Source organism: Ostrea edulis, chromosome 1 (assembly GCF_947568905.1).
Source record: "Ostrea edulis chromosome 1, xbOstEdul1.1, whole genome shotgun sequence".
Taxonomy (NCBI): Eukaryota; Metazoa; Mollusca; class Bivalvia; order Ostreida; family Ostreidae; genus Ostrea; species Ostrea edulis.
The window spans coordinates 78,879,829-78,904,758 of record NC_079164.1 but is presented as its reverse complement, the minus strand read 5'-3'; the positions used below and the strand labels follow the sequence as shown (position 1 = coordinate 78,904,758).

The following is a 24,930-nucleotide window of genomic DNA, read 5'->3' as shown; positions in this document are numbered from 1 at the left end:
ACAAAATCAGACAATTACATTTATGTCAATTTATTATAAAAGTAGTTTACACTTCAACATTTCAATATGAAATTATAAGATTAGTTTTTCATTTCAAATGAAAAAAAATTGTTCTTGTACAAGTTCAGCTTATCACAGACATAGCATTTTCCACTTCCGGAACGTCATGGTTGCTTTACACAGCTCTGCAGGTGCCCATTGGTTAATTTTCTACTTCCGGAACGTCATGGTTGCTTTACACGGCTCTGCAGGTGCCCATTGGTTCCCCCATGCGGACTTTCTGGTCGTTGTTGACGTTGAACGCAAAGTTTTGCGGGGCTTCAAATACCAACACTACAGTGGACCCAAGGTTGAACTCGCCAAACATTTCTCCTTTCCCTATGTGGACTGGATTCTGACGGAAATCCTTATCGAAGTACACCCCAGGGGTACGGCGGGTGTCCGGGTGATGTTTTACATTCGTCATCATTTCCTGAAAGAAGTACATACACTTGTGTAATACGTGTTCCCGGACATTCGTTATTTCTATCAATAGGTTATTCTACTAATGTGTTTTATTAGTATAAAGACGTGTCTCAGCAAGGTACTGACACATGGTGTACCTGATCACTGTAGATCTTGATGGAGCCGACATTTGTGGCGCCTACTGCTGTATAGGAGAAGAATCCATGTTCCCACTCCCCCATGTACGTCACTCGTTCATTAAGGACAAACAGTCCATGGATCCAGCGGGCAACGCCCGGATTCACGCTTAGTAGTTCTCCTACAAATACACAGACATTTGTGCTAGTTGCTTTTAAAAACGTTTTACCCATATAATTGTTGTAGAAATTCATATCTACTATTGCACTTCTACATTTAGGTATCTCTCTCTCTCTCTCTCTCTCTCTCTCTCTCTCTATAGTGCACTAATGTGAACTTACCAGGGAAATGGCGTCTGTAGTTGATAGTCCACTTTGTGGCGGAGTGAAATCTGTGGTAGTCCCCTGGTGCTAAGTACACAACACAGTGGTACAGTTTGTTTCCAGGTTTCAGGTTCAGTCCTTTAAAATATTCCTCGTCTGTCTGGTTCGATGTTAGTTTGGACTCGCAAGCGTCCGTCATCCAGGTCTGGGGGCCCAGAAAATGTTTGATAGAGTAATTCACGCCTTTGACTTGTTCTAAAATACCATTTGTCACTTCTCCAAAATGGAGGATCTTGCCGTCTGCTGGATTCGTCTGTAAAAATTACAACAACAACCAAAATACAGTTGCTGAGTTGGAAGATATTACACATGTCAAATATAACAAATTGAAAATTATTTCAAGACATTTTTGGAGAGAATGCTGTATCAAGCGTAGAAAATTTACCAGTTCCTCTTTCGGTGAAACCAGCCTAACGTCTGGCTTAAGGATACGTCTAAAGAATTCACCAAGGTTGCGATAGTTCTTCAGTTCCGGTTCCATGGCTTCGTCCAGCTTGCAGTCGAACATCCAGACGTATAGTCCCAGCAGGGGGCGCCTCAACATGACTGGCAAATCTAATTGGTTGAATTTCCCCCATGCTCTGGATATTGCCTTTAGGGGCATGATACGGTACATCTCGATCTGTGCAATAAAAAGTGACATGTGCCAACATGAATGCAATGAAAGCAATATACACCTGAAAGATTGTTTTAAAAGCAAACCTTGAATTAAATAGAGATCCATAGCTCACATTGCTCACTTTTTCAGATCACATTATCGGGTACCGAAGGTTGATTTTATCTTTGTGCCAATACATAGGCATTATTATTATTATTATTTTTTATACAGATAATCCCCATCTGCTATAGTCTTCCGTGGTTAGTTTCTTTTTCTTTTCTTTCTTTCTTTTTTTATGCCGACATGTTGCTGATATCAATATTGTATGTTGCTCTTTACTTATATGCCCCCAAGGACCCCAAATCGGTTTCAATAAATCAATTCTATACATTGAAGCATATTGTTGACCCAAGATTGAATGCAGTGACGAATACCACCAGTGGGTGTCTGGCGACATCTTTCGTTATACATGGAGCCTCACGCTAAGTCGTGGGTCGCATGACCGGACAACAATAAGCTATATCAGGATTCTGGCATGGGCAACAGTTATCGTTCTTCTCATAAATAATTTTTATAGGGGATTCACGAAAAAAAAAAAAAAACCTTTCTGTTAACTGCGAACATGTAGAAATAATTTTGTTGAAACGGTCTGCCCTGGACACTAGACGAAAGACAAACTTTGATTAGAAATGCTCGCTGGGTCTCATATCAGGTGAGCTGAATAAAGAGATTTTCAAGGTTATATCAATTTCCGAATATCTTTACTGTTAAAATAACTTGTTTCTAAGAGTTTAGGTAGTTTTACTGAGAAAGTTAGTGAATATTTATTAAGCATTATCTTTTTTTTACTTTTGAATGTGAATTACAAGATTTATCACAGATAACACAAATATTAAAATATAAAATTATTAGGGATAGTTTTGGGGGCCACCATGGGTCACCTTAAACATGGACAAAGCCGTTAGTTGAAATTCTCAAAGCCCCTGTGGTTCGGAGGCCCGCGCTTACAACCTGTGTAGAAAATTAGAACATTTCCAACCAAAAAAACATCGTAAATATTTCGAACTGAAAATTGTGATAATGAATTTTCTAAATATGAAAACCCGCTTCTTACCGTGCGATTAACATTTTTATTCCCTCGTTTCTTTCGACCACTGGATCTTTTGCGCACTACCTTATGTCGAGTCGACAGAAGTTTCTTAAGCTGTGTTAAAGGAATTCCCCAACGAAGACCATAGTACATGATTTGACGCCGACTAACGCTGGCCATTCTGGCCAAGGCCCGCCATCGCATCATTTCCCATAATTTGGATAGGAATTTATCGGGCCTGTTTTTTCCCGTCAACAGTATTGCTAATATGATTGTACTGTACAGTACACTTTGGTCAAAGTCCACTTCAGCAAGTGGCAATGAAACTAAAACAATCATTTGTCACTTTCACTTCAGTAACGCGTGACTTTTTCTGATTTGATACAAATCAATTAATGCAGTGAAAACAATGTTTAAAAAAAATTAGAAACCGCTCTTTATATTAACTCAAAGATTTTAAGCTCCGTCGGGTAATTTATGCAGAAGTCTCCAACATGTGACGCAAATCTCCTCCGATGATACATTAAGAAATGGAAAGATTAAAAAGGAAAATCAAGAGCCATAGATTCCCCAACAAGGGAAGGCGGCGAAATGACCGGTTACATAGCTAACACCGGGTTATATATACATATGAATGGCGGGATACTTGTATGTGTAAAGGGCATAGTCTATTGATAGGTGTCACACTTCTGTCTATAAGTATCACCTATGTAATCAGGTGGCATCCATTTTAACTCCATGCATCACAGGTATCGTACCTAAATCCACCGTCCTTACCCAATATCCTCCTCAAAAATTTATAACAATCATCAAAATTTTAATTGGGTCAAGACCTGGGGTCCGTTTTCGTACTGGGAATTTTGTTAATTTTTCTGTATTATTGTCCGCCTCTGCTAATTGCTAAGTCGCGTTTAGATCAGGGTTCTATATGCAGTATATGCTATATAGGGCCCTGGTTGGGTGGGGGGAGGGAGAGTGGGTGTGTCAACTGAAACAGATTTAATTTTCCTTGATATTATAGATTACAGCCGACATTGATTTAACATGTTTTATATAAAGAAAGCGTGGGCCTTTTATAGTATAACTCCGTGCGCCCCCCCCCCCCCCCTCTCTCTCCCCTGGGCTGAAAATTATTAATGAAATATTAATGAAAATTGGTACATGTAACATTAACTTTGTATCATTCACACATGGATAGTTTTCTAGGTAAGTAACCGTCTTCATGTGGAATGCAGAGTCGTCTCAATGAAGGGGGCGGGGCGTGCGGACCGAGGTAGGGGACTGAGGGTGGAGTACTCAGAAGCCCACGGATCTGGAACGAAGAACACTGTAACATACACAGGAAGAGGAGTCAACGCAAGTTCTCCTTTCTTTCTTTCTGTTCTATTTTTAAAACAAAACTTCGAGTGCTTAAAAAAAATAATTGTGTGAGACAACCACACCCACTGTCCTTTTAAGATGCATCTTGAAAACGTTTTTTTTTCTTTCTTCTTTTTTAAAATTTATTATTATAAACATTGTATTTGTTTAAGGAACGACACGGGCCATCCGTTAAGAACATGGACACAATTTTCCCCGTGCTGCTATCAGCGTTATCTCCGAGTATGTTGGAAGATCACCGGGGACTAACACAACCTGACATACACCTGGCGAGACCTTGAACTGACCGATCACTCCATTCAGTGGAAATCAATACGTCAGCACACAACGGAAACCAAATACATGTAGGCTATTAAAAGTCATTTTTCAACCTGAATTTTATTAAATATGCCTTATGGTGATTTTAGATTAAGTTCGATCAAAATGATTACACATTTTAAAACACGAAGTCGAATACATGAAAACTTTTTTCTTATGATATATTCTTACATTTAAGTAAAATCATTGTGTCCACAAGAAAAGATGAATCATCACATTGTGTCCACAAGAAAAGATGAATCATCACACTCATTTTAATGTTTTCTACATAATCCTTTGTAGCGACAGATGCTGATAAATAATAGTGTTGTTTTCTCTTCCTATTGTAAGTCTCAGCGCCTTGTGACAGGAGTGTTTAACAAAACATAAGTTCAATTAACATTATAAAAAGAAGTACATTTGCCTAGTTCAATCAATGGTATAATGTTATTCTCCTATTCTTCTATGAGTTTTGTGTATATTGTTAAAGTTTAATGTTTGTATTTCATAAGGAAAACATATATTTTTTTCTATTCACATAATAGGCTTAGTCCAAAATCACATGGCTGAACATGTGTCCTGACAATATAAATCTGTTAAAAAGTCAAGGCTACACCCGTCATTTCAAAGTGTAATGGAAGATTTTATTGCTTGTATCAATTTTGTGGATAACATAGCTTGACACTGAACGTTTTTCCCCTTCGTAAACTTTTTTTTTAATAGTATCAGATACCTGTTATATTAATGTTCTTTGCTCTTAATTAAAAAAAAAAAAAGTAAACCGTTTGTGAAATTTGAGTTTGATTAATGGCTACTAACAGTAGAGAGGACTGTTTTCAAGTACTTAGTACTTAGAGTATGTGTGTGATACGGCATTCATGTACTTAGTACATGTATTTACAAGATTTCACATTGTGTGCAACTGTCACATGCATAACTGGTTCTTTAAGACGCACATCTCATTTTATAGACTAATAATTATCAAAGCAAAGTACATCTACTTGAGAACCAGTGGCCTATTCATGCATCTCAGATTGAAATAAAAATTCACAACTCATTTTAAAGACTAATAATTTTTTTTTTTTAAAAATCATGGCTTGCTGATTTCTGAACAAGCATCAATGGGTGGCAAAACTTGTAGCAATAACTTATGTTTATTTCATTGTAAGATGGAAAGAATTTTTTAAAATCAAAGTCCTGTGATTTTTTTTGTTGAGAAAAAGGTCAAAGAATTTGCTCCTACCATGGGTGTTGTGATCCTGCCTTCTTGTGTTTGTTTATAATGGTTTCTCCTAGCGATGTAATACAACATTATCCCTGCACCGGAGCCCACTCCCAGGGAAATACCCAGAAACCTGAGAAATCTTCTTTTCTTTGGTCGAACATCTGCAAAAAATACTTTAAAAAATAAAAAAAAAAAAATCTAAAAATTAACCTACATGCACCTACGTTTGAAATAATAACAAAATTTTTTATATGCAGTATTCTCTCTGTATTTTTATATGCAGTATTTTCTCTGTATTTTTAGGGTGAGTCATTGTATACAAATATATCCACCTGAATTAAATGTTTAAACAACCTGATTGTATTCATGATGACATAAAACTCTGAAACATGCAGTCAGATGAATTAAAATGACTGCTGATTTGATTTCAAACATGAAAATCATGGATTGTCTGATTAATTACAGTTCGAGAACCCAAGAATGGTTCCTTTTAATCAAAATTTAATTTACAGGTATTATAACTGGTACAAAATAGTGCAAGAAAAATTAACATCTATTACACAGGTTACATACTGACAATTGTTTTTTGTGTCTGTTCTGAGAAATTGTGGTGAAAGAGAGTGAATTAAATATGATTACAAAGGCATATTTATCAGCTTTTGGTAAAGTGCACTAAAAATTCAAAACAATAAAAACAAGTTGAATTGATATCTCTTTACAAACATAGCTTATATGTGGTAACTAGATCAGCCGGCTATTATGATAGTACATGAATTGTGCATTACAAATATAATTTGTAGTAATATTAATTAGACAACACAAACAAGAGGTCCATGGGCCACATCGCTCACCTGAGTCACCTTGGCCAATATTTAAAGATTTTCCCTACTTATTCGTATATAAATCTTTGATCCATATTGTAGCCCCAACATACCCTGGGGGCTATGATTTTTACAAACTTGAATCTGCACTAGGTCAGTAAGCTTTCATGTGAATGTAACTTTTTTTGGCCCAGTGGTTCTTGAGAAGATTTTCTTTCACATGAATGTAACTTGAGAAGATTTTTATGATTTTCCCTATATATTTGTATATAAAACTGATCCCCTATTGTGGCCCCGCCCTACCCCTGGGCCATGATTTTTACAAACTTGAATCTGCACTACGTCAGAAGGGTTTCATGTAAATATAAACTTTTCTGGCTCAGTGGTTTTTGAGATGTTTAAAAATAGATTTTCCCTATATATTTGTATGTAAAACTTTGATCCCCTATTGTGGACCCATCCTTCCCCCGTGGGTCGTGATTTTAAGAAACTTGAATCTGCACTATGTCAGTTGCTGTTTTAGTGATTATCTCCCCTTTGAAGGGGGAATGGTTCTTCATTTGAATAAACTTGAATCCCCTTCACTTAAGGATGACTTGTACCAAGTTTGGTTGAAATTGGCCCATTAGTTCTGGAGAAGATGATTTTCTTATATACATGTATCTGCATGTAAAATTTTGATCCCCTATTGTAGCCCCATCCTACCTCCAGGGGCCATGATCTGAACAAACTTGAACCTACATTGTACCAGGAAGCTTTTAGGTAAATCTCCACTTTTCTGGCTCAGTGGTTCTTGAGAAGAAGACTTTTAAAGATTTTCCCTATATAATTGCATGTAAACAAATTGATCCCCTATTGTAGTCCCACCCTACCTCCAGGGTCATGATTTTAACACACTTGAATCTCCACTATGTCAAGAAGCTTTCATGTAAATTTCAGATTTTCTAGCCTACTAGTGGTCCTTGAGAAGAAGATTTTTAAATGAACCCACCCTATTTTTGCATTTTTGTGATTATCTCCCCTTTCAAGGGGTATGGTCCTTCATTTGAACAAACTTGAGTACCCTTCACCTGAGGATAAATTGTAACAAGTTTGGTTGAAATTGGCCCTGTGGTTCTGGAGAAGAAGTCAAAAGTATGAAAAGTTTACAGACAGACAGACGGACGGACACAGACAAGGGACAACAGATGATCAGAAAAGCTCACTTGAGCTTTCAGCTCAAGTGAGTGAAAACTTCACTTAAATAATTTCACTCCATTTTCATTTATTTTACCTATGAAGTTCATTTTTGGTTTAACATAATAAATGAACACACCCTATGATGTGTAATAAGAATTGCAATTTTTATGCCCCCCTTTGAAAAAGAGGGGCATATTGTTTTGCACCTGTCGGTCGGTCGGTCTGTCTGTCGGTTGGTCTGTAGACCATGTGTTGTCCGCTCAATATCTTGAGAACCATTCACTTGATGATAATGATATTTCATATGTGGGTTAGTTATGAGTAGAAGAGGATCCCTATTTTTTTTCAGGTCAAAAGGTCAAAGGTCAAGGGTCAATCTACTCTGGACATAGGAATATAATGTCCGCTCAATATCTTGAGAACCCTTTGCTTGAAAGACATCAAACTTGGCACACTGGTACATCCTAAGGAGTAGATGACCCCTTTTGATTTTGAGGTCATATGGTCAAAGGTCAAACTGGGCATAGGAATATACTGACCATTCAATGTCTAGAGAACCCTTTGCTTGACAGACATCAAACTTGGTACGCCAGTACATCTTCAGAAGAAGATGACCCCCATTGATTTTGAGGTCACATGGTCAAAGGTCAAGGGTCAAACTGGACATAGGAATATACTGTCTGTTAAATATCTCGAGAACCCTTTGCTTGACAGACATCAAACTTGATACACTGGTACATCTTCAAGAGAAGATGATCCCTATTGATTTTTAGGTCACATGGTCAAAGGTCAAGGGTCAAACTGGACATAGGAATATACTGTCCGTTAAATATCTCGAGTACCCTTTGCTTGACAGACATCAAACTTAATACACTGGTACATCTTCAGGAGAAGATGACCCCTATTGATTTTGAGGTCATATGGTCAAAGGTCAAGGGTCAAACTTGACATGGGAATATACTGTCTGCTCAGTATCTTGAGAACCCTTTTCTTGACAGACATCAAACTTGGTACGCTGATACGACTTCAGGAGAAGACGACCACTATTGATTTTGAGGTCACATGGTCAAAGGTCAAGGGTCACACTAGACAGGAATATACTGTCTGTTCAATATTTTGAGAACCCTTCACTTGACAGACATCAAACTTGGTACACTGGTACATCTTCAGGAGAAAATTACCCCTATTTATTTTGAGGTCACATGTTTAAAGGTCAAGGGTCAAACTGGACATAGAAATATACTGTCCGTTCAGTATCTTGAGAACCCTTTGCTTGACAGACATCAAACTTGGTACACTGGTACATCTTCAGGAGAAGATGACACCTATTGATTTTGAGGTCGCGTGGTCAAAGGTCAAGGGTTAAACTGTACATAGGAATATACTGTCCGCTCAATATCTTGAGAACCCTTTGGTTGACAGACATCAAACTTGGTACACTGGTAAATCTTCAGGAGTTGATGACCCCTATTGATTTTTAGGTCACATGGTCAATACACTCTTGACATAGGAAGATATTGTCTGCTCAATATTTTGAATTGATGATACTACTCTCAATGAAATGATGTGTGTGTGTATAACCCTTTTCAATTTTGCACCATGGGGGGCATATGTGTTTTACAAACATCTCTTGTTAATTTTGATTTATTCACTCAAACATAAATTGACATTTTTAGTTATGCAATTTATAATATGACATAATAATATACAATGAATAAAATAATGTAAAACGTGTTAATAGCAAAGTATTTTATTTTGCAAAGCCACTGCCACTGCTATTCCTGTAAACATTTTTTATGATACAAGCAAATCCCCGTGTTCGTAATATTTCAGGGACAAATCCAGAAAAAAATTTCAAAAAGAGGGAGAGAAGAGCGCTGCCTCTGAAAAAGGTATCCCCTCCAAAACAAAAACAAAACAAATTAAAGGGGTGGGGTTGCAGACCCCAAAATGGCATAAAATGACTTTTTAAAACCAATTCAACCAAGGGGATGGAGGTGTTGCACCTTCCCCCCTCCTCTAGGTCTGCAACTGCATGTGTTAAATTAACATTATCATGGGGTCATTTATCAGGTGCATGTATGTTTGGACATAGTACAAAATATAGATATACACACCTTTCAACTTCTATAAATAATTTACATGAGTAACAAATATATTTATTTCTCCTGGAATTGGTGGTCTAGAGTTTCAATATACACTTTATGAACACCTTAATTTAGCCAGCCATATGACATATCAGATTTTTCCAGTGGCAATTGCAAGTAATTGTGTAAAATACCCATATTGAATTAACAAATTTTACTATGAAATGAACATTTTTCAACTTATCACTAATATTTTTTCATCACAAAGTAAAATTTAGAGTTCTTATCTAAGACACTCTAGAAGGCTTGTCTTCTTTAAATGTAGGTACATGAACTTAGCAATTGATTATCAAATTATTTTCTTTATTCCAATTCTTTCAAAGTGTTGTAGTACTGAAATATAATTTTCAAAACATAAATTTCATTAAAAAATCTTTTTTAAAATCTAGACATGTGCATTGTATGTATTTACAATACAGTGATTTTTTTGGGCCAAAATACCACCGATATTTGGCTGTTTCCCCTCACTAAAATTAGCTATTTTTTCCCAATTATATATGTATGTTTTTCCCAATTTCAAATCTAGGGAAATTAGGACATTTAAAAAAAAAGGTTACCGTATATTGCTGATGTAGTAGTTGGACATTCTGCCACTACTATTGATATGTTCTTTTTACTTCGCGTTGTGTTTTTTTAAGCTCACCTGAGCTAAAAGCTCAAGTGAGCATTTCTGATCACCCGTATTCCGGCGTCCGTCCGTCCGTCTGTCTGTCTGTAAACTTTTAACATTTTTGACTTCTTCTCAAAAACCACTGGGCCAATTTCAACCAAAGTTGGCTCAAAGCATCCTTAGGTAAAGGGAATTCTAAATTGTTAAAATAAAGGGCCAGGCCACCTTCCAAGGGGAGATAATCAAGAAAAGGTAAAAATAGAGTAGGGTCATTAAAAAATCTTCTTCTCAAGAACCACTAAGCCAGAAAAGATGAAATTTATAGATAAGCTTTATTAGGTAGTGCAGATTCAAGTTTGTTAAAATCATGGCCCCCCGGGGTCGGATGGGGCCACAAGGGGGATCAAAGTTTTACATACAAATATATAGGGAAAATCTTTAAAAATCTTCTTCTCAAAAACCACTGAGCCAGAAAAGCTGAAATTTACATGAAAGCTTCCTGATATAGTGCAGATTCAAGTTTATTTAAACGATGGCCCCCGGGGGTCGGATGGGGCCACAATAGGAGATCAAAGTTTTACATACAAATAGATAGAGAAAATCTTTAAAAATCTTCTTCTCAAGAACCACTGAGCCAGAAAAGCTGATATTTACATGAAGGCTTTCTGACAATGCAGATTCAAGTTTGTTAAGGTAGGTAAATACTATTAGAAATTTCTGTCAATCAAAATATTTTTTCATTTAAATAACTTTAACAACTCATAAACTAACTAAAAAACCCATATTAGACATACCTTTGCAGGTTTATTTTTATACTATGTGCTACAGAGCACATATACCCCCAAATGCAAAAGCCAAATTTTAACACAAGGATGCATGATCCCATGTTTTATTAATTCATGTACCAAAGCACATCATATTAAGCTATAATATATAAAAACGAATAGATATTCATTTACTGAGAGAATTTTTAAAGATATTCAATTGAAAACATACACAATTGCTGTTTAATCTGCTCACATCCTTCAGAAAAAAATCACAGAATATTGCAATTTTCAAAAATTCTCAAAATCTAAAATGTTTACATGCCAGTTTTTCTTTAAAAATATTTAGAATTATATCTAAGGTTAACAAAAAACCATATTTTACTATAGTTGACCAGAGATATTTTGCAGAATGCTCTCTTGAATACGTAACCCCCCCCCCCCCCACCCCCATTTTTTAATTTAAGTTTTACAATTATTCTTTGCACACTTTGAAAATAGTAAATTGTAACAGCAAATACAGTCTTAAAATCAAGATAACAGAATATAACAATATATATATATGTAAAACATACTGAAAATTTTGTCCTACCAGACAATTAGAACACGAGGAGGGGGGGGGGGGGGGGGGGGGGGGGGGGGGGGGGCTTCCTTTTTCTCACAATTGTGTGTGTGTGTGTTATTTTTCTTTTCCCTTTTTGTTGTTGTTTTTTTTGGCTATCAATCATATCATACATAAAGATACATACATGCTATCTCATACTTATAGAAAAAATAAATTCATGTAGATTCTAGCAGCTACAGCTCATGTACAAATAATTTTGTTTCTTGAAAGTACGTATGAAGAAGAGTTCAAATATTAAACAACTTTGCTGATGATTTTCTGAGGCTTTATAATTCTGGGTTTCTTTGAACCAAACACAAACTCACTAAAAACAGTTTGAATTCCACTGTGAGGGTCACGCCTATGTATGATTTTTAACTTGTTCAGGCTTAGATTGCAAGCTATATATTGAGCCTTTTAGAGATCAGTGTAGATATTATATTGCTTTGTACCATTGGAACTAGTGAGGACTTGACACTATAATAATTCATGGTAAATATATCTGAAGATTCACAATTGAATGCTAAATTTGACTCGTACAGTTCTCGTAAACTACAAACATTAGGCAAAGAAGTTATAACCGGAACTTTCTAGTCGGTGTTTAAAATTTAAAACCGGATACGTAAAAGCACGGCCTTTCCTTAAAATCCTGGCCCCCGGGGGTCGGATGGGGCCACAATAGGGGATCAAAGTTTTACATACAAATATATAGGGAAAATCTTTAAATATCTTCTTCTCAAGAACCACTGAGCCAGAAAAGCTGATATTTACATGAAAGCTTTCTGACATAGTGCAGATTCAAGTTTGTTCAAATCATGGCCCCTGGGGGTAGGATGGGGCCACAAGGGGGGATCAAAGTTTTACATACAAATATATAGGAAAAATCTTTAAAAATCTTCTTCTCAAGAACCATTGGGCCAAAGAAGTTCACATTTACATGAAAGCTTTCTGACATAGTGTAGATTCAAGTTTGCAAAAACCATGGCCTCCAGGGGTAGGTTGGGGCCATAATAGGGACTACGGTTTTACATGCAAATAGATATGGAAAATCTTCTGATATGGACCAAGGTGACTCAGGTGAGCGATGTGGCCCATGGGCCTCTTGTTTTAATGATGATACGTGTTGTGTAAAGTATTCAACCCTTTAGATTTTTCCAGGTAAGTTTGAGTCCGTTTAGAGTGAGGCTAGTAATAAAATAATAAATAAAGTTTTAAACCTTTAATAAAGTTCAACAATTGTATGATAAATACCAAACTAATAATCTCGGGGAATGAATGTGGCTTGAGAGAAAAATATAACTAAATAGGAAAAATAAAGAAACAATAATAAAAAATACAGGGTGCGGCAACTCCTAATATTTACCTTGTTGCAAGGTTTGGCTCAGAAGAAGCCCCGAGCACGGTTGTGCTCAGGTTTAAATACTATTCTTAACAAAAGAATGAAAGTAAAAGTTACCTGTAATGTGATTTGATAATAAATCTAGAAGTAACCAATGAGAAGTTTTGTAATAAATAACGTTTGAAAATAAAAGATAACTCTCTTCCTGTTTCATGAAATAAACAACTCGAATACGAAGATAGGAATTTACGTAGACAAGTAAGTAGAAAATAATGAAATGGAGATAATATAGACCGATACTACCACAGAAGATAAAAAAAACACAATGCGAAGTAAAAAGAACATATCAATAGTAGTGGCAGAATGCCCAACTACTACAGTGGTGCCGTTTGAACCAGGATTTGGGTCAAGTTTGAATGTTGATTGAATGTTAAACTTAAAGTGAAGTTCTAATTTGTTTGAAAATGGCAACAGATGTGTCTGGTCCTTCGAGTAAGGGCAGGCATGATGCATCAAATCACGATTTTGATAAGTATGTTGACGACATATTAAAACAATTAAAAGGCAAAAGCGATAGAAAATCCCCTTTGACTCTGATTACAATTCAGTCAGCGGTGCTAGACGGAAAATTGAAAAGACGCCTTCGAATGCGTCCGAGAATAGAGACCTGTCAAACAGGTTTGTTAGTCAGTCTGATCGCCATCGTTTTGATGACAATAGCCGTTTTGTAGATCCGCCACGATGCGGTATTATTTCGGATAGAACTCTGCACGAGGAGTGCAACACTCCTAGACAAACTTGTAAATATTTTTCAATGAAATATGGTTTTGTAGATCCGCCACGACGCGGTGTTATTTCGGATAGAACTCGGCACGAGGAGTGCAACACTCCCAGACAAACTTATGAATATTCTTTAATGATAACAATGGTTTTCTAGATCCGCTACGACGCGGTATTGATCGGTACGTGGAGTATAATACTCCAATTCATTTTTAGTTGTGAGGCATGTCAACATGCTTTTGACTTTATATGTGTAAAACAGTTGATGTTTATGAATATATGTAACTTATTTTATTTTAATATAAATAGTTTTTGTAGATGGACGTCCTGGAAATAGAGGTGGACAGTCAGGAGCTGCAACAGTTCCATGAACTTGAATCCGCAGATGGAGACAATAAGGAACTGTCACCGTTCCCAGAAGAAAACGATTCAAGGAAGCAGTGGTATGCCCTGGGAATGGAGTGCCAGGTTCCGGAATGTCAACCACTGGGGAAATTAATTCTCTCATTTTCGGAAGTATATGGCCCATTAGGCAAAAGTCCATCGGAAATACGTTCCGCTATTCAAATGTACCTTATGTGGCAAATCCCGTTAGCAGAGGAAAATAGGACCAACTGCAGAGATTAAGTAATGGGCATTTTCCCTGGCAAAAACAGTGACAGTACTCTTGTGATTAAAAGTTTGTTGGATAAGGAAAACAGGAAGATTGCATGCACAATAATGGACGAAACGTGCACCATACCAGATTTTGTGTTATGATTTACATGGACTTTAAAATTTATCTACTGTATATTATCATTATCTATTGTCAGAAATTCTATTATATTCAATTATATATTTTTATAAATAAAAATATAGTACAGTGGAGCCTCGGTAATCCGGACGCCATTAATCTGGACGCTTCACCTTCCGGACGATTTTTCTAGGGAACAGAATTTTTATACATTATTTTGCATCATTAATCCGAAAATTCGCGTTCCGGATCCGGACGGTAACTTTTTACCATAAAACGTTATGATGCAAAGAAAATTGTACCGTTAATCCGGACGGTAATTTTGTTTAGGGAAGGTCTGTGTCGGACAAGTTTAGCAAGGCGTAAATTATAAAGAAAACAAGCCAAACTGTCTAATTGAAGCAATTACCTGTACCCTGTCAACACCTCCCTCCAATTAGGTGGTGTGTGATGATAAGTCTGTTAGATAGCACATGTCGATCGAGACATTGTATTGCCAATTTTCGCACATAAGATCTTTATTGCGTGTAGTGTTGAATTTTGTAAATAAATCTGTAGCATATCGTTTTATAGTCTTGATCAATACCCTAATAGTATTAATAAATTAAACATCATGCCGTAATGATATTTTTTAACTGCTACACATATCAGTTGTACTGATTCGTAAATTGATATCGGCTTATTCAAATCTAAAGAGTGTAGATTATACTTCTAGATTCTGGATTTTATACTGTTTTATACTGTTGATTGGCGTGAAATATACATGTATGTTCATGTAAATGTAGTAAGTTTTAATGTTTAGAATGTCACGCATGTAGAATGTACCTGTGTACGATTGATTCTTGTTACGATGTTGAAGAGCTTTATTGCTTTTGAATTTTTAAACTCTGGGTAGAAGTGAGAAAATTACCATTTTAAGGAAAATGACAATTAAATTCTGTATGTACCTGTAATGTTTGTTTCACCCGAGTTTTGTTCCGTTATTATTGCATCATGAAGATAATAGGTGTGCGTGACTAGATCAAAGCAGTAGTAAGTCTTGATATTACGAGCTTAAATGATTTTGTTCTCCCGATATTGTCTTGGATAATTATAGAATAAGAAATATAAACTCTGGCAGATTGAATTTTGGTTAAAGAATGTTGTCAACTGACATGATAATCACAAAATTCTTATATCAACTTTGGACGATGAAGATTGTTTTAACAGACCGCCGAACCCGTGAATCGTGACAGATGGAAATTACCGGCCTCTTTAAGAAGTAAAAGTGTGATGAAATGTTTGAAGTGTAAATGATTATGGTAGTTACTAATGATTTATTTACTTATAGTTACATACAGTGCTTCATTATTTGTTTTAGTGCATACAGTACAGTTTTGTATATTTATTTGTAGGGATCATATGTATGTACAATGTAAGCACAGACAAATACTCTCGTACATTAAATTTTAGTGCTTTGAAATACATGTAAATGTTAACACTATCATAATTTATTTACCAATGCAAATGGTTAAATCCAATGATAGAATATGTTTAATTCACTATGCATCAATAAAGTAGGCACATACCGGTTACTTATGCAAAGCTAAAAAATATGCGATTCAATTATCCGGACGCTTCATTTATCCGGACGATTTTGCTGGGAACCAAAGTGTCCAGATTAACGAGGCTCCACTGTAATTGTCTAAGGGGGGAAGAATGTGGTAGTATCGGTCTATATTATCTCCATTTCATTATTTTCTACTTACTTGTCTACATAAATTCCTATCTTTGAATTCGAGTTGTTTATTTCATGAAACAGGAAGAGAGTTATCTTTTATTTTCAAACGTTATTTATTACAAAACTTCTCATTGGTTACTTCTAGATTTATTATCAAATCACATTACAGGTAACTTTTACTTTCATTCTTTTGTTAAGAATAGTATTTAAACCCGAGCACAACCGTGCTCGGGGCTTCTTCTGAGCCAAACCTTGCAACAAGGTAAATATCAAGAGTTGCCGCACCCTGTATTTTTTATTATTGTTTCTTTATTTTTCCTATTTAGTTATATTTTTCTCTCAAGCCACATTCATTCCCCGGGATTATTAGTTTGGTATTTATCATACAATTGTTGAACTTTATTAAAGGTTTAAAACTTTATTTATTATTTTATTACTAGCCTCACTCTAGGCGGACTCAAACTTACCTGGAAAAATCTAAAGGGTTGAATACTTTACACAACACGAATCATCATTAAAAAAAAAATTACAACGCGAAGTAAAAAGAACATCAATAGTAGCAGCAGAATTTCCAACTACTACACTGACAAAGAGTAAATACGTTTTTCTCTTCAGTTTTATTCTCCAAACCACTGCACATGCAAAAGGTTTTGTAAAGAATATGTAAAACAATAGAGGCATACATATAAGCAGATATACAGCAAAGTATATAGTTTTCAGATACACATTAAGCCATATTGTTGACAATTTAGTTTGACCGCCATTATATATGTAGGGTCAGGCTAATAACAGGAAGTGGCCAACAGTATAGGGTTTTACTAAAATCTGAAAAATACAAACTGGAGAGACATTCTGGAAACTTGATTATTAATATAATATTTACAAGATTATGGGTACAAATGCTGGTGAATTAATGATTTATTATTTTGTTTATGAAATTAGACAATAAGTATTTCTTAGAAAAAGTAAATAATATCTTTACAAGGTGTGACTTCCAATACATATTTAATGTTAAATAATGATTTATTTTATGATTTTAAATCAGATCTGAAATAAACTTCAAACCAAAAAATTGTTATTTGATTATTTTTTGCATCTTTACCATTTTAATTTACTATGAATGATTTTTCCCAATTTGAGGAAAATGTCGCTAATTTTTCCCAATTCAAAGGGAGGGGTGGTAGTTTGAAAAAAAAAAATCACTGCAATACAGCGAGTTACTTACCATTTGAGATCGCTCTTGTGTCGATTCTTGTTGCATTTCTACGGCAACAAGAACAACAACTGAAATAGAAAAAAAAAACTCATTCAGAACACCATATATAGCTCAAAAGTTTTACTTTACAAAACTACTTTCATACTTTAACAATATTTTAAAATTCTCACATCAAAAGCAGATTTGTCTGCAAATTTAATGAGACAGAGTTTCAAACCCAAATTGAATGGTTGTTTGTTTGAGTTTAATATTTCTTTAAAGAATCTCATGCTCACACAGAAAGGTCACGCCACAAATTTTAACCTACACATGACGCTCTGGATCATTTAGGAAATAAATTTCATTTATGAAAACAATACATGAGGATATGAACTGTAATGCTTCACATCGGCATACTTTATGAAGTGTTTTGATGCTTCATGAAAAGTCTGGACGTGTAAAGCGGTGCAGTTCATGTATTTTCAAAAATGAAATGAATTTTTTTATAATTACACTCTACTTTCATTTCTGTCTGAATTCCCAGTCATTAAAATAGAGGAATTATATTTATCAAGATTCATACATGCATTCTTCACATTTGGAGTGCATGCATGAGGAAATGGCTATCATTAAAATATGTAGTGATATCAAAGGTGAAAACATTGCAAATGTATATATTCAGTATTGAGTGTTCTTTATCATGCAAATGACTGCCATGACATGCCAGGAACCTTGGTTTTAAAGGGGCTTGAATCTACACTATGTCAGGAAGCTTTCATGTAAATTTCAACTTTTCTGGCCAAGTTGTTCTAGAGAACATTTTTAAATGACCCCACCCTATTTTTTCATTTTTTAAAAATTTCTCCCCCCTCCCTTGATGGGGCATGGCCCGTCATTTGATCAAACTTGAATACCCGCTATCCAAGGATGCTTTTTGCCAAGTTTGGTAGAAATTGACCCATTGGTTCTGGAGAAGGAGATGAAAATGTGAAAAGTTTACAGACAGGTGGACGACGGACAATGAGTGATCAGAAAAGCTCACTAATGAGCTTTCAGCTCAGGTGAGCTAAATAACTGGGTGTATGTATGTAATTTGTAGTAGTATTGTTATATTTTCATTTAGCAGTAATAATATTGAAATGGTGCACTTTTGTGATTATTTTAACAAAGAATAAAAATGGATATCATGAAAAAATTGGAGACAAATTTAAATATATATATATATATATATTATTACTACAGTAATTTGATCTAAAGAGTCGGATCACGTCCAGTTGACAGGCGCAGATCATCAGATCACACGAGACGCGAAGCGTCAAGTTTTATCTGATGATCCGCGCCTGTCAACGAGACGTGATCCAACTCTTTGGATCAAGTTACTGTAGTAATGATAAATTTATTATATACCCTCTTATGCATTTTAAATCCACATTTATAAGATACTAAATGTAAAATACGGACATTCAATGAAATTATATTTTGTGTACGCAGTTTTGTTTGTGATGCGGTCAATAGTTTCCACAAATAACGTTGCGTTGATGCATTGTGACGGCATCAGTTTCAGAGGATACTGATACGGAATCAGAAAACCACAGTGTGGTGATCCAGAAAACCGGATCACATGCTGTGAAATCCACAGATCAATATCAAAGAACGATACATTGATGGGTATATAATAAAAAATGATATCAATGGGAAGTTTTCTAATGTTTGGGACTCCCTGATATTGTCGAATATGAATTTCCATGCTGATTTGGTTTATAACAAAAATAAACATGTTTAAAAATGATGAATGTGTCAAAATTATTTAACATCGCTCAACTGAGTCACCGTGGGCCATATTTTAAGATTTTAAGGGAGGGATAAAGTGAATGCAGAACAAAATAATATCAAAAAGATCTTTATTTCTAAATTCAGACATACAAATACCAATTCACATTAGCTATATATACTACACTCTGTAGCCATTTACAAATTTGCACAGATCCTGATAGGGGGTCATTTTGTGGGTGGAAACTGGGATACCCAGAGGAAACCTACAAGTCTGAGCAGGTAACCACCATATGATACCCTCTCGCATACATCACAGGGATTGAACTTGGATCGCAGCAATGAGTACTGAGTGCGTTAACCACCTTGCTATTCCGCTTTCTCATCAAGACAACTCGCCCCCTTGTTCAAAACAACTTTACCTATCTATTTTATATTTGATGAAATAAAGTTTTCAAAGTAAGGGTTACAGGGGTTACGAGGGTTACAGACCTTTCTCACAACACCCACTCTTTTCAAAGTCAGGGTTACAGGGGTTACGAGGGTTACAGACCTTAGGGTTATGAGGGTTATACAGACCTTTCCCACAACACCCACTTCTTTTCAAAGTCAGGGTTATGAGGATTATAGACCTTTCTCTCAACACCCACTACTTTTCAAAGTCGGGGTTATGAACCTTTCTCACAACTGTAACCATCGTAACTAACCCTGACTTCGAAGAGAAGTAGGTTTAGAGACACGGGTCTGTAATTGTGGAAACATGGGTTTTGAAAAGAATTACTATAGTAACCCTGTTTTCTGGTGTAACCTGGTTACAAAATTGCCACCCAGGGAAATAGTTCTGATTTTTTGCCAGATATGATTTCAAGTGCAGAGTCACCTTCGTAATCCAAATATTTTAGTTTTCTTCGTTACTTTATTTTCGTTTGATGTGAAACTTCTTAATCCCAATCTGGATGATACATTGGATCTTCGCTACAAAAAGTACGGCATAATTTTGCCTCACTGTGAAAATATCAACGATTGTTTATTTCAGGTTGGTAAAATTATAAAATGGGTTGCGAGAAAAAATACACATTTTTCTGTGATTACAACTGATATATGTGACACAACAATGAAACTACATATGATTTAGATAAATATTATGATATTTTATCAGCAAAATGCTGCAGTATCTGTTATGTGAGTCTTATATGTTTGATATTTATGATTTATTAAAACACGGGTCAAAAGGAAACAGTATACGGGTAACCCATGGTCGAATATTAAAATTCCGAATAAAATGAGGGTGTTAGCTGTCACTTTCATTTTCGACGCATTCTGAACGTAATTCAGTTTCCCACCAATTACTAATTATGAATGTATATCACTTTGATCTCACAATTCCGGTAATTAATCAAAAACATAAGCAACTAAATCGGAATGAATAACACCGGCCCGGGTTAACCGCATCCGGTTTCCTCCTGGCCAGGGTTTGGAAAATCGCCGATATCAAATAATGGGTAGCAGGTCGTTCCGTCCCACAGTCGTTCCGTCCCTAGACGGTCCGTCCCATGGTCGAATTGGCCCATTTTGCTTAGTCGATCCGGCCCCTTCAATTTTTTTTTTAATCAAAGATATGATAAAAGATTATTACTTAAGAAAAAGGGAAGTTTTTGCATATATATTGCAGTTATAGTTATCAAAATTAGATAACTGCCGAAGTTAGACCTGTAAATAAAATTGTTTATACAACCCTTAACTAGGATTTATAATTTTTGTTTAAAGTGCAATGGTTATGAAAATGTGTGCTCATTAATTATTGTAAAAACATCGTTATTCAACTATGTATAGCAATCAATGTAAATGTGTGTCCTATGTCCACTGATCATTGTGAAAACAGTTTTTATAACTGCATTGTTGTGTAACCTTTGATCATTGATTACGAGCTTACAGTAATCTAACTATTAGAAGTTTTTTTTTTTTTTTTTAACTCCAGAAGTTCAAAGAATTGCTCATGATTTGGAAATAGAATGTGGCAGGTATAGAAATATTCCAAGAAATGACAGAGTATTTGTCTAAAAACAAAATGTATTCTTTGTATTGAAAATGATGTCCACTTTATCGAATATTGTGATGTGTATAATGATCTTAGAAAAAACTGTCAAATATCAAAACATCTCTTCTTTTTGGGAAATACTGAAAGCTTATTTCAATATGGAGGAACACATACCTTAAATGCTTTGGCAAAGTATGTTTTTCTTGCTTTTAAAAGAAGAGACATTTGTTATGATAAACAGTCTCAAGAAGATCAATATACATTAAGTGTGATCAAGGTTAATTAGTCTGCAATCAAGCCATAAATACCATAGAGCATATTAAATGATGACTACCTGATGACAGAAGACATCAGCGGCACACACACCATGAAGATGAAATACGCAGATGAATCAAAACAATTCAGTACTGTAAATAGCACTTGGAAAAATATTATTTTTTCTGGGCCGGATCAACTAGGGGACGTATTACCTAGGGGACGGATAGTCTAGGGACGGATCGGTAATGGGACGAATCGACTAAGGGACGGATTGATTATGGGACGGAACGTCTAGAATTATTTGCATTGAATATCAAATTCAACCCTCTAAGAAATGAAAAAATGCAAGGTTTTCAGCAGCAGGTGCATAGTTTACAAGAAATATGCAACAATGTGTGTTCTGGTCTCGCTACCCATTTTACCAACCAGATTTTTTTTTTTACAATCATTGCATTCTTTATGTAATATTATGTGCTAAATTTTGTACCGAAGACTAAATGTATCATTAAGAATATATTCTGTAAGTTTCAAAACAAACAAAGATATATCAACGAAGAAAACTAAAGAAATCGTGTTATGAAGGTGACCCGGCCCGGATTTTACTACCCATTTTACCAACTATCATCTTTTGAAAGGATAGTTGGTAAAATGGGTAGTAAAAACCGGGCCGGGCCGGGTCAGATCACCTTCGTAATCCGAATTGTTTAGTTTTCTTCTTTGATATGTCATTGTTTCCTTTGAAACTTACGGAATATATTCTCAATGATACATTTAGTCTTCGCCACAAATTTTAGCACATAATATTACCTATAGGTAAGGATTTCAATGATTGCATGAAATCTGGTTGGTAAAATGGGTAGCGAGACCAAAACACACATTATTGCATATTTTCCGTATAATATGCATCTGCTGCTGAAAACCTAGCATTTTTTCAATTCACATAGAGTTGCATTTGATACTTAATGCATTATTTGACCATTTAAATGCCTTTTATCTTAATTATCGGCGATTTTTCCAAACCCGGGCCAAAAGGAAACCGGATGCGGTCGACCCGGGCCAAAAGGAAACCGGATGCGGTCGACCCGGGCCGGCGTTATTTATTCCGATTTAATTGCTAATGCTTTGATTAATTAACCAATAATAATGGTCCTAAAAAAATATCACCGACTGATAAATTATGCCTACTTTATGAATATTTAAACTGAAGATAGAGTTTAAAGAGGATTATATGGAGAGCAATTAATTACTATGTATACCCTGCCTGATTAAAATAAAAATAATAAAAAATGGTAATTTATTAAAAATTAAAATCATTTTAACCATACTGATTATGATATGTATAATAATGACTTAAAACATTGTATTTATAGTGCTAGTATTCATTTCTTCATAAATAAAAGATATATTATATTTAAAAACATCTTAAAATATCAAGATATGAAGTGTGCATATTCATAATATAAAATGATGGTATTATATATCTAATTTTTAAATGAAACAATTAACAACACAGTATATGTACATAAATTTTATTTTCAAAATGGCACTCAAGTAAGTCTGCATATGCTTGTTAAATTTTAAGTTAAATTTGAGGATCATGAAATAGCAATTTTGGTAGGCCTTTCTGCTCTACATCACTATGCATTTAATTTTTCTTACATATATGTGGTGGTAGAGAAGAAGAATGTTGAAAATTATTTAATTCTGTGGCAGTTTTTGCCCTGCCTTTAAGGCCAGTCCTGAAATTTACCTTTTATGTCCCAAAGATGCTTCATACCAAATTTGAAAGGAATTGGAATGATCATACTTATCAAAAAGTTAAAAATTTGATTAACGCACAAAGACAGACGACAAGCAATTGCAATGTCACCCGAGACCTAAAAATCGTAGAAACGTCTTTCTAAATCGTAGAAACTACTTTTTACATCGTTTCTACCATTTAATAAATCGTAGAAACGACTTTCTAAATCGTAGAAACGACTTTTTACATCGTTTCTACCATTTAATAAATCGTAGAAACGATTATTTTTATTTTTTCTGCTAGGTTAAATTGGCACGAATACGCCGTCGTAAGTAACTTAATGATAGTTAGGTTAAAATTTAAATTAAAAAGATGGTTCTTATGAGGATACCTCCAAGTGGTAAGAACCGTGCAATGTCAGGCTTTATGAGATCGTGCACGTAATAGCTAACATCCTCATTTTATTCGGAATTTTAATATCTGGCCCGGGTTACCGTATCCGGTTTCCTTTTGGCCCGGGTTTTAATAAATCGTGAATATTAAATATATAAGACTCGCATAACAAGTGCTATAGCATTTTGGTGATGAATTATCATAATAGAGGGCGAAGCCCTCTCACGGCCCGAAGGGCCGTGAGAGCGGAGCTCTCCCTATAGGTAACACGTATATACATGTTTAAAAGGAAAATATAGGAAAATAATGAAAAATTAAACCATACCTATGGAACTTGAAAAGTTTGGTACCAATGGCGTCGATTCGAATATTAGCGCGTGGACATGTATTCCTCCATTTTGAATCTCGTCTACCCTAGTTCACGTCGTTCTGAGATGTTACACATAAAATCCGTAAAAGCATGTAAATCTTATTTTCTTAATCATATATAATCACTCCACGATTAACGCCATGTTTTTTGTTGTGGTTCAAACGCTTTGTTTGTAAATTTGCTAAATAACGACGCTGAATATGACGTCACAATGTACTGTTTACATCAATTGCGTTATATTTCCCGCGTTCAATATATAGGTGGATCAAATGTCCAAAAATTAGGATGCTTTGATACAGCTCTGTCCGCGTGCTAACTTCGGGTTGTTTTTGTCCTGTTTTGGATATAGATACTAATGTCAAAACTTTTTTGCTTCGCCCTCAAACACGGTCACGCCGTAAAACATATTATTTATCTAAATCATGTGTAGTTTCATTGTTGTGTCACATAGTTCAACCGTAATCGCAGAAAAATGTGTATTTTCCCTCGCTACCCATTTTACCAACCTGAAATAAACAAACATTGATATTTTCACAGTGAAGCAAAATTATGCGGTAATTTTTGTAGAGAAGATCCAATGTATCATCCAGATCATGATTAAGAAGTTTCACACCAAACGAAAATAAAATAACGATGAAAACTAAAAAATTCGGATTACGAAGGTGATCTGACCCGGCCCGGCCCGGTTTTTACTACCCATTTTACCAACTATCTTTTGAAAGTATAATTCCTTACTGATCACCTGAATGAAATATGCACAAAAACTTACTCTTTATTTGATTTGGGTGAAATGGAACTCAGATTTTCTGATTGAAAGTGTGTATATATACAAATGTTTGTTAAACTTACCTGAGAATAACCTTTCTCATGGGGGCAGCCATTTTGAGAACTCTTTAGTGAAGAAGATCCATAT

At 35.3% G+C, this 24,930-nt stretch overlaps 1 protein-coding gene and 1 long non-coding RNA gene across 4 annotated transcripts; one reads left to right on the top strand and one right to left on the bottom strand.

Moving 5' to 3' along the window:
- Positions 1 to 14: 14 nt before the first annotated feature.
- LOC125679749 (phosphatidylserine decarboxylase proenzyme, mitochondrial-like) lies at positions 15 to 24,914 on the bottom strand. 3 transcript variants are annotated; one of them, XM_048919224.2, is made up of 7 exons: positions 24,867 to 24,914; positions 17,478 to 17,536; positions 5,574 to 5,716; positions 1,351 to 1,587; positions 924 to 1,218; positions 603 to 763; positions 15 to 472 (listed from the first exon to the last, which is right to left on the bottom strand). In XM_048919224.2, the coding sequence occupies exons 1-7, from the start codon at positions 24,896 to 24,898 to the stop codon at positions 236 to 238; spliced, it is 1,164 nt and encodes a 387-aa protein (XP_048775181.1). In that variant the 5' UTR covers positions 24,899 to 24,914; the 3' UTR covers positions 15 to 235. The 3 variants fall into 3 exon arrangements, with proteins under 3 accessions (XP_048775181.1, XP_048775187.1, XP_048775174.1); XM_048919230.2 differs by lacking the exons at positions 5,574 to 5,716; positions 17,478 to 17,536; positions 24,867 to 24,914 and adding exons at positions 2,505 to 2,574; positions 2,678 to 2,815; XM_048919217.2 differs by lacking the exons at positions 5,574 to 5,716; positions 17,478 to 17,536; positions 24,867 to 24,914 and adding an exon at positions 2,678 to 3,247.
- On the top strand, positions 3,380 to 16,673 carry LOC130053989 (uncharacterized). Its single transcript, XR_008802220.1, has 3 exons — positions 3,380 to 3,402; positions 3,860 to 4,377; positions 14,118 to 16,673. It is a non-coding gene; the product is annotated as an uncharacterized LOC130053989 (long non-coding RNA).
- Positions 24,915 to 24,930: the final 16 nt, after the last annotated feature.